The 13,281-nt window shown below is 39.8% G+C and overlaps 2 protein-coding genes across 3 annotated transcripts in view; one reads left to right on the forward strand and one right to left on the reverse strand.

Annotated features, from left to right (window-relative positions):
• Positions 1-1,653: 1,653 nt before the first annotated feature.
• Positions 1,654-7,494, forward strand: LOC143172576 (granzyme A-like). Of its 2 annotated transcripts, none has more exons than XM_076362176.1 (5): positions 1,654-1,738; positions 2,966-3,113; positions 4,805-4,943; positions 5,632-5,904; positions 6,680-7,494. In XM_076362176.1, exons 1-5 carry the CDS (start codon positions 1,678-1,680, stop codon positions 6,836-6,838), a joined length of 780 nt encoding a protein of 259 aa, XP_076218291.1. In that variant the 5' UTR covers positions 1,654-1,677; the 3' UTR covers positions 6,839-7,494. The 2 variants fall into 2 exon arrangements, with proteins under 2 accessions (XP_076218291.1, XP_076218290.1); XM_076362175.1 differs by lacking the exon at positions 1,654-1,738 and adding an exon at positions 2,780-2,844.
• A 4,811-nt stretch (positions 7,495-12,305) lies between these two features.
• The window catches only part of CDC20B (cell division cycle 20B), a 37,260-nt gene continuing 36,284 nt past the window's right edge, over positions 12,306-13,281 (reverse strand). The window contains exon 13 of the mRNA XM_076362856.1: positions 12,306-12,469. Coding sequence (XP_076218971.1) covers positions 12,306-12,469 — 164 coding nt within the window. The remainder of the gene's footprint in view (positions 12,470-13,281) is intronic.

The raw sequence follows: 13,281 nt of genomic DNA on the forward strand, positions 1-13,281 counted from the left end.
TGTTTTATTCTGTGTCTCCCAAATAGGTTTTTCTTGAAAATAGATCAGGTAAACGTAGGACGATACATACCAAACCTCTTTTCACTAGACATGGCACCTCATATAGGAATATCCAAGGATGAATCATTGTAGTACTATGAGTTTGAGCAGGTCTCACTGTACAGGATTGTTGCTCACAAATGCTCATCCTGATCACGTCTGTGCACAGTCCAGAGAGGAAACAGCTTCAATATGGTAAGACCACAATTAAAATGTCATAAAAGCAGACTTTGGCAACTATTTGTAAGTGATAAATGAAAGAACGGTACCTATGATACCTGGTGATGCTGTGTTCGGGAGAACATTGAAAAAAAAGAATGCCAGTGCAACAAACTGCTGATAGCTACAGGGGATGTGCAGGTAGTGGGGAGAAAAATGAAAGAAAATAAAAAGCTTGGTGTAGTTTTGCAGTGCATAGAGCTGTCACCATGTCACATAGATGACAGTGTCTCTGATGAGCCACAGCAGTGACAAAGAGCTCCGCTATCTCTAGAAGTAGCTCCACATCTGCCTTTTTCAGAGAAGTCACCAACAATTACCTTCTGTCTCAGAAGGGAGGGCAATGGCAAATTTGAGCCAGTTGTCTGTCCAAGGTCTTCTCCGGGTAAAACTCACATCAGGCTGGGCCAACTGAGCTCAAAGATGTGACACAGCCAGAACGCAGAAGCTTTCTGCAGGCTGACTGTAGTGGGGCTCAAGTCTTCAAGAAACCTTCCAGGCTGTGTGGTAGTGACACTTCACTGAATGTACCTAGTTAGTTAATACAATATTTGATATTCTGAATTATTTAATATTGATGGAAGTTATTTCTATTATTTGGGTATATATTTGGAAGTGAGGAACTGTGCCTTTACAAGGCTCTAATAAGATTTATTCAGTTTCCAGGACTCAATTCAGTCACCTAAAACTAGGCATTTAGTGACATTTGAGATACCCTGGGTTTCCCAGACATGGGCACAGGGCTGGCAAATCTGTCATAGCATCTACAGAAGACCCATGGCCTTCTGCACCAGGAGGCAAATTTAAGACACCTTAAGACACTTTAAATGGCATTATACTCTTAGCTCTAGACCACTAAACCACACTCAGTGCTATATGGATGCTCATCCAGTGCAAAGTTAATGAGGTAGGATCAGATGCTGAAAGGAGCAAACATCTGATTCCTTGACGCTGAAGGGCTCCTGAACAGCACAGATAACTCTCTAATGGGGAAGAGGCTGGGATTCATCTCTGACCTGGAGGCCACCTGGGGCCTTTCACGTACAGAGTGAAACTATACGTCTTCATGTGGGCAACGGAATCAAGCCTAAATTTACATGAGCTGAGTCCCACTGTGTAACTGGACACGTAGTGGCTTGCAAGGTTTCACCCCAGTACTCATACAGTAGCTCTCCGCAAATGCTACAGCGAGAACATTAAAGGGGGGGTGAAGGGGGGGCAGATCCTGTCTTCACACCACAACAGATGATGCAATTTCTCACTAACACCTCTGCTGTAAGCTACATTGTTGGGGAGGTTTTTTGCCTTTGCCACAGTTACAAATGTCAGATATCCTTAAGAGGAAAAACAAAACCCACATCCTTTTCATTTAGATATATATATTAAATAGTCAATAAGGGGAAACACCAGACAGAAATCATGGGAGGTTTCCTCACTTTGTCCCCCTCCGCTGCTGTCATTCTCCTGGTAATTCGTGGAGGTAAGTGCTCGATTCGATCCTTTTGAAGGTAAATGCTGATGTACAAAGTTCCAGTTAAGCCAACATGTACTAATGTAAAGGAAGTAGTCATAATTTTTATTTGAGTTCTTATTACTAGCTCTTTTCCACTGTCTGCATGTGTTTGCAGACATACAAACAATTTCTGAATGTAGTAGTAGAATGTATAATGTAGTATTAATTAAAGCTGCACAGGGGACAGGCTATTTGGAGGAGTTAAGAGGATTTAACATAATGATTATCTGACCTTTCTTTTCAGAGGCATACACATACATTAATCTCTTGATTTTCTGTTTTTCTGAAAAACAGGTTCATGTAATGTGACTTACACTATATAACCCAGTTTCCAGGTGTCCACATAAGTCACATATTGTACAACATTTATCATGTGGCAGATCTGAGGTTGTTACTCACAATGAAAGCTAAGAAATTAACCATAGCGGCGAACTTCAGGAAAAGAAATCTGTGCAAGAGCAAAAATACTTTGGTGTTTTTCTTGTCAAAGCTCACCCCATTGATCTAATTTTGGTCCCATTGAAACATAGAATCATAGAATCACAGAATGGTTTGGGTTGGAAGGGACCTTAAAGATCATCTAGTTCCAACATCCCTGCCATGGGCAGGGACACCTTCCACTAGACCAGGTTGCTCAAAGCCCCGTCCAGCCTGGTCTTGAACCCTTCCAGGGATGGGGCATCCACAGCTTCTCTGGGCAACATGTTCCAGTGTTTCACCACCCTCATAGTGAAGAATTTCTTCCTGATACCTAATCTAAATCTACCCTCTTGCAGTTTAAAGCCATTACCCCTTGTCCTATCACTACATGCTCTTGTAAAAAGTCCCTCTCCAGCTTTCTTGTAGGCCCCCTTCAGGTACTGGAAGGCTGCAATAAGGTCTCCCCAGAGCCTTCTCTTCTCCAGGCTGAACAACCCCAGCTCTCTCAGCCTGTCTTCATAGAAGAGGTGCTCCAGCCCTTTGATCATCTTCATGGCCCTCCTCTGGACTCTCTCCAACAGCTCCAAATGTGCAGAAGTAGTACTGCTGAGCAATTTTAAAAGTCTACCCTGAAGACCAGCATTGTGACATATGTACATACTTGTGTGTCTGTATACTTTGTAATTACATTAACTGTTTTTTCTAAGAGACTTGGAGTGTCTTACGGTGTTTGTTAGCCCAGCTGTGCATATCATGGCTTATTTTTGTTTTTAGGTTTGTGTGTGGATATCATTGGAGGAAATGAAGTAGCACCACACTCGAGACCATTTATGGCCCTAATCAACGGAGCAAATGGAAAATCTGTTTGTGGAGGAGCTTTGATCAAGGAAAACTGGGTGTTAACAGCTGCCCACTGTAATGTGTAAGTTCTTACTCTGATTCAGAGATTGTCTTTAGTGAGTATCTGGTGTCTCCGTTCAAGAAGGAGAGTTAATATCCCTGGTGGTTTTGTGCATTTAGCATGACCATAATCATGTTTTGATGACTGTGTTTTATAATTTATATTGATGAATGTGGTTCAGCGAGTAAAAAATAATATAACAAGGTATACTGATCTTCACTGTTTCTGAAGAGATATTTTACAAGCTTCTAGCTGCATGCAAGCACAGAATAGCAACACTGCAGTAGTGGATTTGGGGGAAACGTTTATCCCTGTTTTCTCAGCCAACCGGTGCACTAGGCCAGAGGACTGGCCAGTCTAAATAGCTGCTCAAAAAACAGAAATAAATTCTTGTCATTTTATTCTGTAAAAGAAACACAGTTCACCACAGAAAGAGACAGCATGCAGTTAAACAGGAGCAAAAATCCTTCAGACAGATGACAGGAGACACTGAGAGATCTCTGCTCTACTGGATATGTTGGTTTGTCAGCGATCTTTTCTTCTTCCTGTCTGACTCAAGAAGCAAACAGCTGTTTGGCTCCACAGAGTCCCTTAGCAAGGCAAGATGTGAGGTTTAAATGACATGTCCTGTCCCTTGCCTTTGTGGGGAGGACTGGAGCTGCTGCTGAGCCAGACCTCACACAGGCTTTGTCAGTGGCCTGCCTGGGACCAGTCAATCACTGGACTCTGCAGACATCAGAGAAATGTATCCATCTCTCCTGTCCTCATCCAAACAGGGAGACATATGGGACCTACTACAAAGAGAGCATAGGGCCCAAGAGCTGTTGTACTAACATAAGATAAAGAGTGTTTTCAAATGAGATCACATTTAAGAGAAAATAAAATAATTAACCTAATGATGCTCAGTCAACAGTCAGACAGCTCTTAACAGCTGAAGGAAAGGAGCAACCACTTCCTCAGGGTTGTGTTCGCTACAGTAAGTTGCAAATGAAGGCCAACCTAGACATCCGCTCAAAGAATATTCTCCCGTTCAGCTGTAACGTACATTGTTCTCCCACAAACAGCTACACCCATGGTCTGATATAAAGGTCTGCTTGGACTGCTTGACCAAGGAGTGCTAGACTCCTGGTTTCTACACCAGAGAGCCCCAGCAGACGCAACTGTCACCACTTCAGTATCTAGTAAGTATATGAAGTTGCAGAACAAGTTAGAGAAAGGGAATGAGCTATGTCTCACATGGACTCAGAAAATGGTCTTGAAATGGTGTTAGGGCAAAGCAACGGTACAATTCATTCCAATCTTGATGATCTCTGAATTAACAGTGCTGTGAGCTATTCTCCTAAATCTTCAGCACAAATTGCAGAGGGCACAGCTGGTGAGACCACTACCAACAGCAAAGCTGATGCATACATCCCTCATTCAGTTCCCAAAGGGAAACAATAGGGGTAGGTTCGGAGTTAAGTACCTGAACCCTGTCTATGCTCCTGGAAAGCTGAAAATAGGATAGCATGAATTTTGATTCACTGAGTCTTTTTTTTTTAACTACTTGTAAAAACAGGGTAATCTTTTATATTTTTCTAAATTACTGTTGCTTTTCAGGCATGAGAAAAGAGACTCTGTAGCAGCTGGACATGATAGCACCACATTTAACAGCAAAGAATTATGGAGTTACAGCAAGTGAATCCCACTAACCATGTTGTCTCTCTTCTCAGGGAAGAAGGTGAAGTTATTCTTGGAGCTCATTCACAGAAAGCAAGAGAAAGAGAAAAACAGGTTTTTCAGATTGCAAAACAAATTCGCTACCCATGCTACTGTTCCAGTTGTAAGGAAAACGACATTATGCTGCTGCAGGTATTGATTTACACATCACTTATGGAATATGCATCTCCTACGATGTACTAGTTTCTTCCTTCTTGTGAGGGAGATGAGCCAAGGGAGTTTCTGGTGACTTTTTTTCTGGGGCGATATAGTCTGGTCTGCTAATCCAGCAGACTGGGGAACTGGGGATGCACTGGGAACTAAGGCAATCAGTTCCTGTAATGCATGCCAATGCTAGAAGTAGAAAAATTCTGGAGCTTGACCAAGATATTCCAATTTCTGGCTTTTCAGTGAAAGAATAAAGGTTGTCCACAGAAAGAGGCCTATTTCCACATAGAAATAATTTGGTTAAAACCCCTAATGTTCTGTCTGAAAAACAGTTCTAATAAAAAATTTCTGACTTCTCTGATTCTCAATTTTGCCAGCTTCAGTGATTACTGTTATTTTGTCCTCCCAATGGTCTGAGAGCCAGAGAAGTAAATTAGGGTATTTTTCAGAGCTAATATTTCAGCAGAAGCTAAATGAGTTTTCATGAGACAAAGAATACTCATTTTCCTCATTCTTACATTGATTACACAAATCCTGTCACAAAGAACTGAGGATTCTCAAAAAGGGGTTGCAGTAATCCCCCATTGCCATAATGGAAAAGATCCAACGGTTAACATGCAGGGGCCTCTGTTAGACTCTGCCCCGTAATAACTATTTTCCATATCTTATACAGCTTAAGAAAAGAGCAAGACTTAATAAAGCCGTGCAACTCATTCCCCTGCCTACCTCAGACGATGATCCCAAACCAGGAACAATTTGCACAGTAGCAGGATGGGGACAAACTCACAGACATCTGAGAAAGCTTTCTGATACCCTGAGGGAGGTCAATATCACTGTCATCAGTAGGCAAATCTGTAACGACGACGACCATTATAAAAACAACCCTGTTATAACAGACAACATGATATGTGCAGGGGCTAAGAATGGAGGAAAGGACTCATGTTCTGTAAGTATATTTACTGTCTATATCCACATACATTATATTAAAATGTAAAGTACTAGCTTTTACACATTTATAATTTCTGCCTTTCTTCAGTTCAATTAAGAATTTTATTAAAAATGAGTGAATTTACCAAGGCTTGTTCTTCTAAGCCTTAAAATCAAAACTTCTGATTGATAAATTCACCTTCACAGACTTTGGATACTGTGGTTTTATCCAGGTGTGGCAGATAGCTATTGTCTTCTTCAGTAAAATGATTTTAATAGAAAAGTCTCCACAAAATAGCTTATGAGCCCATTTTCAAGCAGCTAACCTCAGTGGAACAACTTCTCTGATGTCAGAGGGCTTTGAGACAGGTTTTGCTGATAAAAAGTACCTTGACTGGGCCCCAAGTCAAATGCACAACTGTGTAAAAACTACCATGTCTTAAAAAATTTAAATATTGAATTAACAAAGTTGCAAAAAAGGTACCAATTGCTAGAGACTTCCTGCTTTTCAAGAGGAAAGTTTCCAGCTTTTTCTTTTCATATTCAAAAAGATCAACTATTCCTCAGCACTGAGCTAGATTCATTCCCCATTACTCACACCTGAAAGATCAGATTGAAGTCTTTTTTTCTTTTTTGCTAATGAAAATCTTACCTTCCAAGGAGGAAAAAAAAGAAATCCACAATAGCACTGTCTACATTTTTATTTCCTCATGCAACTTGCACAAATTTTATTTAAAAGAAGCATTTTTTAGCTTTTGTAGATATAAATGACAATTTTTTTTCCCTGTTTCCAGGGGGATTCTGGCGGACCTTTACGATGCAATAATGTGATGAGAGGCATCACTGCTTTCGGGAAGCGAAACAAGTGTGGTACTGTTGATGGCCCTGGTGTCTACACTCGACTCACAAAGCAATACCTGCAGTGGATAAGGAAAACCATAGGGGGAGCCTAATAGATTGGGTTTTGACCAAGTGATTTCCTTCTTTGTACTTGTGTAACAATATCTAGTTTTGAAACACACTTTTAAAAATAGCTTCATTATACTGGTAAAAGAGGTATTCCCATGCTGAATTTTAGCAGCTTCATGTTCATATAGATGAAAATACCTATGTCTGTTTTCAGGGCAGATGCGATCTTAACAGGGCCAGAACACAATGCCCTGCTACAACAGCATCTGTAGCTTATGCTGTCAGCCACGGAGTCATTTGATGGGTATTTGGGACTCAGGCTTCCAACATTCTTGCGTTGCACATTCGGACTGAGCTCTACATGGATGAGTACTTCTGACCAAGAATCTAATTCAGCTGTTTGTGTCCGCACTGCATGCTGAGTATATACTGCAGTCTTGTATCTGGACTTCTGCAAATAACCCTGAAAGTTAGTGAGATGCTAGGTACAGCTCCAGAAACCTGAAAATCTTAGTACTTTCTCCGCAGCAGAGCTCCTTATTTCACAAGTGTAGGGGACTGCTAGCTTCAGAAAATTAAGTTTTAGTAACTGCATTTGATTGTGGGACATAATAAGTGTACATTTCCTAACTGTCTTGTATTTGAAACCTCTAGATTTCATCCCTTTATGTACTTTGCATTTAATAAAGAAATGGCAATAAAAATTACTGCTTGAAGCTGTCAATTTATGTGGAAAGCTCTGTCTGTTGCAGTACAGATAGTCTGTGTACATAATGTTTTGGATGTGCAATATGTTTGCAGAATGCACCAAGATCAGCAACATTACGTTAAAAAATGAGCTGAAAACCCATCCTCCAGAGAAATGACAGAACGTGTCTCAGCTGGAGTATCAGTATGATAAAGCACTGTTCATAACATAAAACAATTTCATGATGCCACTACTGCTGTTTCAGATATGCAGTGAAATTTTTAAGTGCTTCAACAACCACCTGTCAAACAGCAAACAGACCTATTGTGAAAAATGCTTCTGCCCATCTCTGTATTCACAGTCTTGGGCACTTTCAATGCCATGAACACCTCAAAAAGGGCTTGGTTTTATTTTGTGTTGCTCTGGGTTTTTTTTTACTTGGAACTAGGCATTAGCTAAGAGAAAGCAGAGGACATTCAAAGGGTGGAGAAATCTTGTATTGATTTTAATTAAAAAATGATTGCTCGGTTCATCACGAACAATTGAACATCACTTATAAACACAACATGGGAAAATACAGACTCACGCTTTTTTACACAACTGCCTTCACCTGATCTTGTTGAGAAGAAACTGTAGTTTTGTCATAGAGGAATAATGAAGGGTGAAGGAAGGAGAAGGCCTAAACTACAGGGATCTTTACTAAAAGTTTTGATGCTGAACATCTTATTTTATGTTTTCTGTCCATTACAAATGTTACACAGTCAGAACTTTCCACATTCCTTATTCTTATTCCTAAAATGTTTGTTCTGACTCGGGCTGAACACACAAACAAGCACACAAACAGAGGCACACACTAACACAGAAGCAAACCAGGAGCAGAGAGAATTCCCAGCCAAGTAAGATTGCATCAGTGAAACTGAGAGGAGAATCTGGCCCACTGACTGGTACTGACACCCAAAGTGGTGACTCTTTAAACACACAGGAAATAAGTAAGATAATTCCAGATGTTTTCTATTCTTCCAAACTACCAAACCCTTGCTTAGGAAAGAACTGATTCTAAAAACCTTCAGAAAACAAAAATATCCTTATCAATCTAGTGAAAAATCTGTAGCTGATCTTCAAGACAACTGATCACCTAGGGCTATTTCACTCTTCCCGTACAGTAGTCTTACTTAATTTCTTTTGTCTTTGCCCTCACTATCTCTCTTTCATCCTGCTATAGTATTTTTTTCATGTTACTGCTTCCTCTTTGGTCTGCTTCTTCCTCTTCCCTGGAAGTCACAGGCAGCATCCTTGTCAGTGGAAAATCCCACTCAAAGCCTATCATTCAGCATTTCTCCATTTTTCAGACAGTAGTTCTGACCCAAGTCGGGTCAGAAGGAAGGAAAGGTTCCGACCAAGAAGTTTACAATGCATGAAGAAATGTGCAAGAAAATATGTGCAGCCTTCCTCCTCTAGCTTGAAATTTAGGATCTACCCCAAAATACCTTAAAAACTTATTTTTTTAGATGCGTGTTATTTAGTCAATTATGCAAAATGAGCCAGTGGAACTGGACTTACATAGTAAACAAAACATTCAAGCCTCTGCCACCACTGCCAGTAGTGGAAACCTGGGGAAAAAAGCAGAAGCAAGGAGATGGAACTGAGTTTTCATCTAGGCTGCGACTTTCCCTAATCAGGAGGCATGAACCCATTCCCAGTACAGCTCCACCATTATGGGATGGAGCCCATGCAAGTTTATGTACTAGCTAAGAAAAATGTTATGATCATTTTATGTCATTTTGACATCTAGAAGGTAACAATTTCTTCTCACTGTGAGTATATGAGATAACTGGGTGAAATGAACAGGTATAAACTGCATTACACAAATTAATGCAACATTTATGTAGGTAGCATCAAGTCAGATAATATAGTGACTGAAGAACAGGGGATTGTCTGCTAGAGACTATTTAGTGCATTTATGTGTGGAAACAAAAGGATTCCCTAGCCTGAGTTTCTTTAATCCATTTCATTGCATTACAGACAGACAATCACTTTGTCATATTGGTATACCTGGGAAGACACATGCCCTGTATGGGCAATGAAGTTTTTCCTCTTGTAAATATTATTTTTGTCCTGAAGTTTTGGATTCCATGTGTTGTACAGTGCTCGACCTTGGACAGGACTGTGGGGATGACAGCCTGAGTTTAAGCAACTTAAATTTTACTTAATCCTCTGTGCCACCTCTGGAGACTCAGCCTTTAGTGCATACAGACCTCAGCTGCAGAACATGCTGACTTCTTAGAAATGGGTTCCGATTTCTGTCTCAGTCTGGGCCTGGACGATATACCAGGCATGTAACAGGCAGTGAGCTAAAAATATGCTATATTCTACACGGAGGAAGTCATGATTTCACATTTTGCCCAAGACTTCGTATGTTAAGACCTTTGCACTGGCAGAATGAGGCAGCTATGCAAGAACAATGATCTACTTTCAGCAACTGCACACTCCATACCTGCAAGTATTCAGCAACATTACCTGCAAAAGATTAATGAAACAGAATCATGCTGCCCACTCAAGTCCTCAAATTCCTATTACAGAAAGATATTTGCCATGTGAAAGAAACTGACAGTAAAGGAGCCTATCTAGAAAAGAAGCACATCCAGAAAAGGCACTCCAGTATATGTTTAATTTCACTCCAGATTAGTCACAGTCTGGAATTTAAATGCATGCTTAAGTGCTTTCTCAGACATGGTCACAGAATAGAGCTACAGGTCACACATACAAGATTCTCTCATATTTAAGGGCTGTTGGTTAGTTCTACTGAAATCAGTGACTTCTCCCACTTTTAGATATTATAATACTTCTGGGGCAATACAGCTTGACCACTCAATAATGAACAAGCATAATTAACTAAGAAATGAGCACTTCTCGTTCTGAAAGAAATGTATCTTCTTATTTTGACAGTTGAGCATCCAACAAAATATGCTTAGCTTCAATATTGACCAGCTCCTTCCCCACCAGAGCCCCCCATCCTGTGTTATACATCTCTTCCTCTATTTGGCAAATCAATAGCATTTAGGCACCGTCAAAGGAAAGAGAGAGAACTTCTGGGAGAATCCAAAAGCAAAGAGAGTAATTCCACTGCTTTGTTCCTATTCAAAAGAGAAAAAATGTTTTTAACATTTAAAAAAAAAATAAATTATTTAAAATACTATTTTGAATATTTAAATCAGATTCTAAATGTTTTATAAAATCTGCTGCAACCAACATGCTCATATGAGAAGACAGGCACAGTATAAGTTATTTCCCATTGTTAGACATAAGCTTCTTGGTAGTCATTTCTCAATTGATAATCAACATTCCCATTTTCTAACCCGTTTTGAAGACCACACGAGATGACGTCAGAAACCAGCAGTTTAGTAGCAGATTTATTGTAAATTAACATCTTACTAGGTAAAAAATATGAGTGGTCTCAACCTTCCAGACCTAAAGTTAGCAACCACGTGATTTATGAACAGCAGAAGATGAGGTTTTAAAAATTATGAGAACTAAAGACACAACAGTTTCACATTCATTTCCAGAAATACTTGTGCCCCTGTTAACTTTGCCCATCTCTTTTCATGCATTTGCTCACAGCTTAATTTTCCATAGGCTGACACTGCTCTACTCCCCTAATCTCCCATTCTTCCCCAGCTACAGGAAATATTCCAAATAAGTTTCCAGCAGAAAAAAAAAAAAATCCAAACAACATGAGTTTCTGAGCTCACAGGGCTTTTAATATACAAATGCAAGAGTGCATCCTTACCCCCTGCCTCTCTTCATTCCTAATAATGAAAGCAAAGCTCCAAAAATGTCTGTGGATAGAACACGTTTTGAATAGCACTACTGAGTTGCCTCTGAATAGCATGTGAAGACCAATCCTGACATCCTTACTTAGCTGTTGACAGTGTACAAGTCTTACACAGGCAAACTTTTGTTAAGTCCAAGAGGTTTGGTCCTTGTGAGCACTAAATAAAACTCATAAGCGGGTGACAGCTGCCATGTTTGCTGACACCCAGAATTAAACTGGTACCCTTAAGGAAAGAAGGAACTGTTGTGTTTGATCCAAACAGCATGCTTCTTTGACCATGTCCATCTGGCTTATTAACCAGTTGATTACATAATTATGTATAATAATAATAATAGAATTATTATGCAATTATTTATATTTTCAATCATTGTCAAACACAGTAGGTGGGTTTAAGGAAAGGAAACAATTCAAAGTCCAATAAAGACAGTTTTCTAATTAAGCTAGTTATCATTACCACTACAAAAACAATAAAGAATTCCCAAGAAATTATTTATATTTAGTTACAGTTATATATTTAACCTAGATCTCTAGAAATATTTAGATATATTCTGTACCATGATCTATGTGACATAGAGAACAATACAGTCCCCTGGACTACTCTCTGCTGATCCTAGCTTTTGAATGATTCAAGGCAATTTACATGAATTAGCATGTGGTTCCCAATGGAGACGCTAAGATGAAAACTACTTACAAGAATCATAGCTAAAAGTAGGACCTAAGACTTTATGCTAGCACTTGACACAAGGTGGATTCCATCCATACTTGCTAGTTTAGTGAAAATAAATATGGTGTTACTCTTCAGAGTTAGAATATTTTTCCTTTAGAGTAAGACAAGCTACTAACATTTCACATGATGGACTGATGGGGAAAATTGCTTTCTGTTGAAAAAATTGTACTATCTTTTGCCATGTTTCCATTGGAAGGAGCACACATATTTTGAATTATTGAATGGGCTAAGTACATTTAATCACTTGCTTTCAAGGAAAAGAAGTCACAAGAATGAGCTCAGATAACCATTAGAAAAAGCCTTGCTGCTGTGCTTGCTCTCCCCAGACTCGTGGCATTTCCACAGACAAGCTATCCCATCAGCCGCAACAGAAAAGAGCCTGCTCTGATCTGGGCTCAGGGCTATATGCAGGACTCTCCCTTTGTGACCTGTAAAATAAAATACGTACAAAAAATGCAAAGATAGATCACAATTCTACACTGATTATGTCAGTCACTTTCACCACCCCCACCCACAGCATGGCTTGTTCCACTTTTACTGTAGCAGCTCAAAACGCTGCACAGGATGTGGGGACCTAGCATTATCTATAGAATATTTTCACATTAAGAAAGAGCTGAAGGCAATATTTTATTATTAGGGACCAGGGTTTAACTGCCAGGACTGCACCCCATTGAGAAGACATTTCTGTCAACAGAGAACATTGCACCTGAACTCTTGATTCTCCACTGCATTTACAACATCTGTCCCATCTGTGTTTGGTAATGTGTCTCACTGCTGAGCTTTCCCATCTGGCTGCACATGCCTTGCAGACAGTTTGCAGCTGATCCAACAATCATGAGATAGTGTCTCCAGTTGTATTACTGTTAAGGACATCTTTTAATAGTGAACCCACTTAATAATTTATTGGAATTGTATATTGAGTTTGTCTGCAGTTGTAGCAAACTTTGGGAGCCAGACACTGAAGGCCAGAAGCTACCCCAGTCTAGCAGCACAAAGAACGTACAAAACTCATTAATCTGGTTATACAAGTATCTCCTTCAGTAGAAGCAATTGAATTTGAACTGAAGACAGAAAGAGTCTGGTATTACACTGAGACTGTTGAGACCTGTATTTACCTCTGCTCTCCTGTATCGTCTAGCACAATGTCAATGCTAAGCAAACCCATGAGGCTTTTAGGCACACAGGAGCATGAGAAATTAGAAACCTTTTTACTCTAAGTTATTGGCCATTAGCTTCTCTG

The sequence above is a fragment of the Aptenodytes patagonicus genome, chromosome Z (assembly GCF_965638725.1).
Source record: "Aptenodytes patagonicus chromosome Z, bAptPat1.pri.cur, whole genome shotgun sequence".
Lineage (NCBI taxonomy): Eukaryota > Metazoa > Chordata > Aves > Sphenisciformes > Spheniscidae > Aptenodytes > Aptenodytes patagonicus.

Coding starts and splice junctions, on each gene's coding strand:
- LOC143172576 (XM_076362176.1), top strand. CDS start 1,678: ATGGGAGGTTTCCTCACTTTGTCCCCCTCCGCTGCTGTCATTCTCCTG. Junction 3,114..4,804: donor ACAGCTGCCCACTGTAATGT/GTAAGTTCTTAC, acceptor CTCTCTTCTCAG/GGAAGAAGGTGAAGTTATTC. Junction 5,905..6,679: donor GAGGAAAGGACTCATGTTCT/GTAAGTATATTT, acceptor CCCTGTTTCCAG/GGGGATTCTGGCGGACCTTT.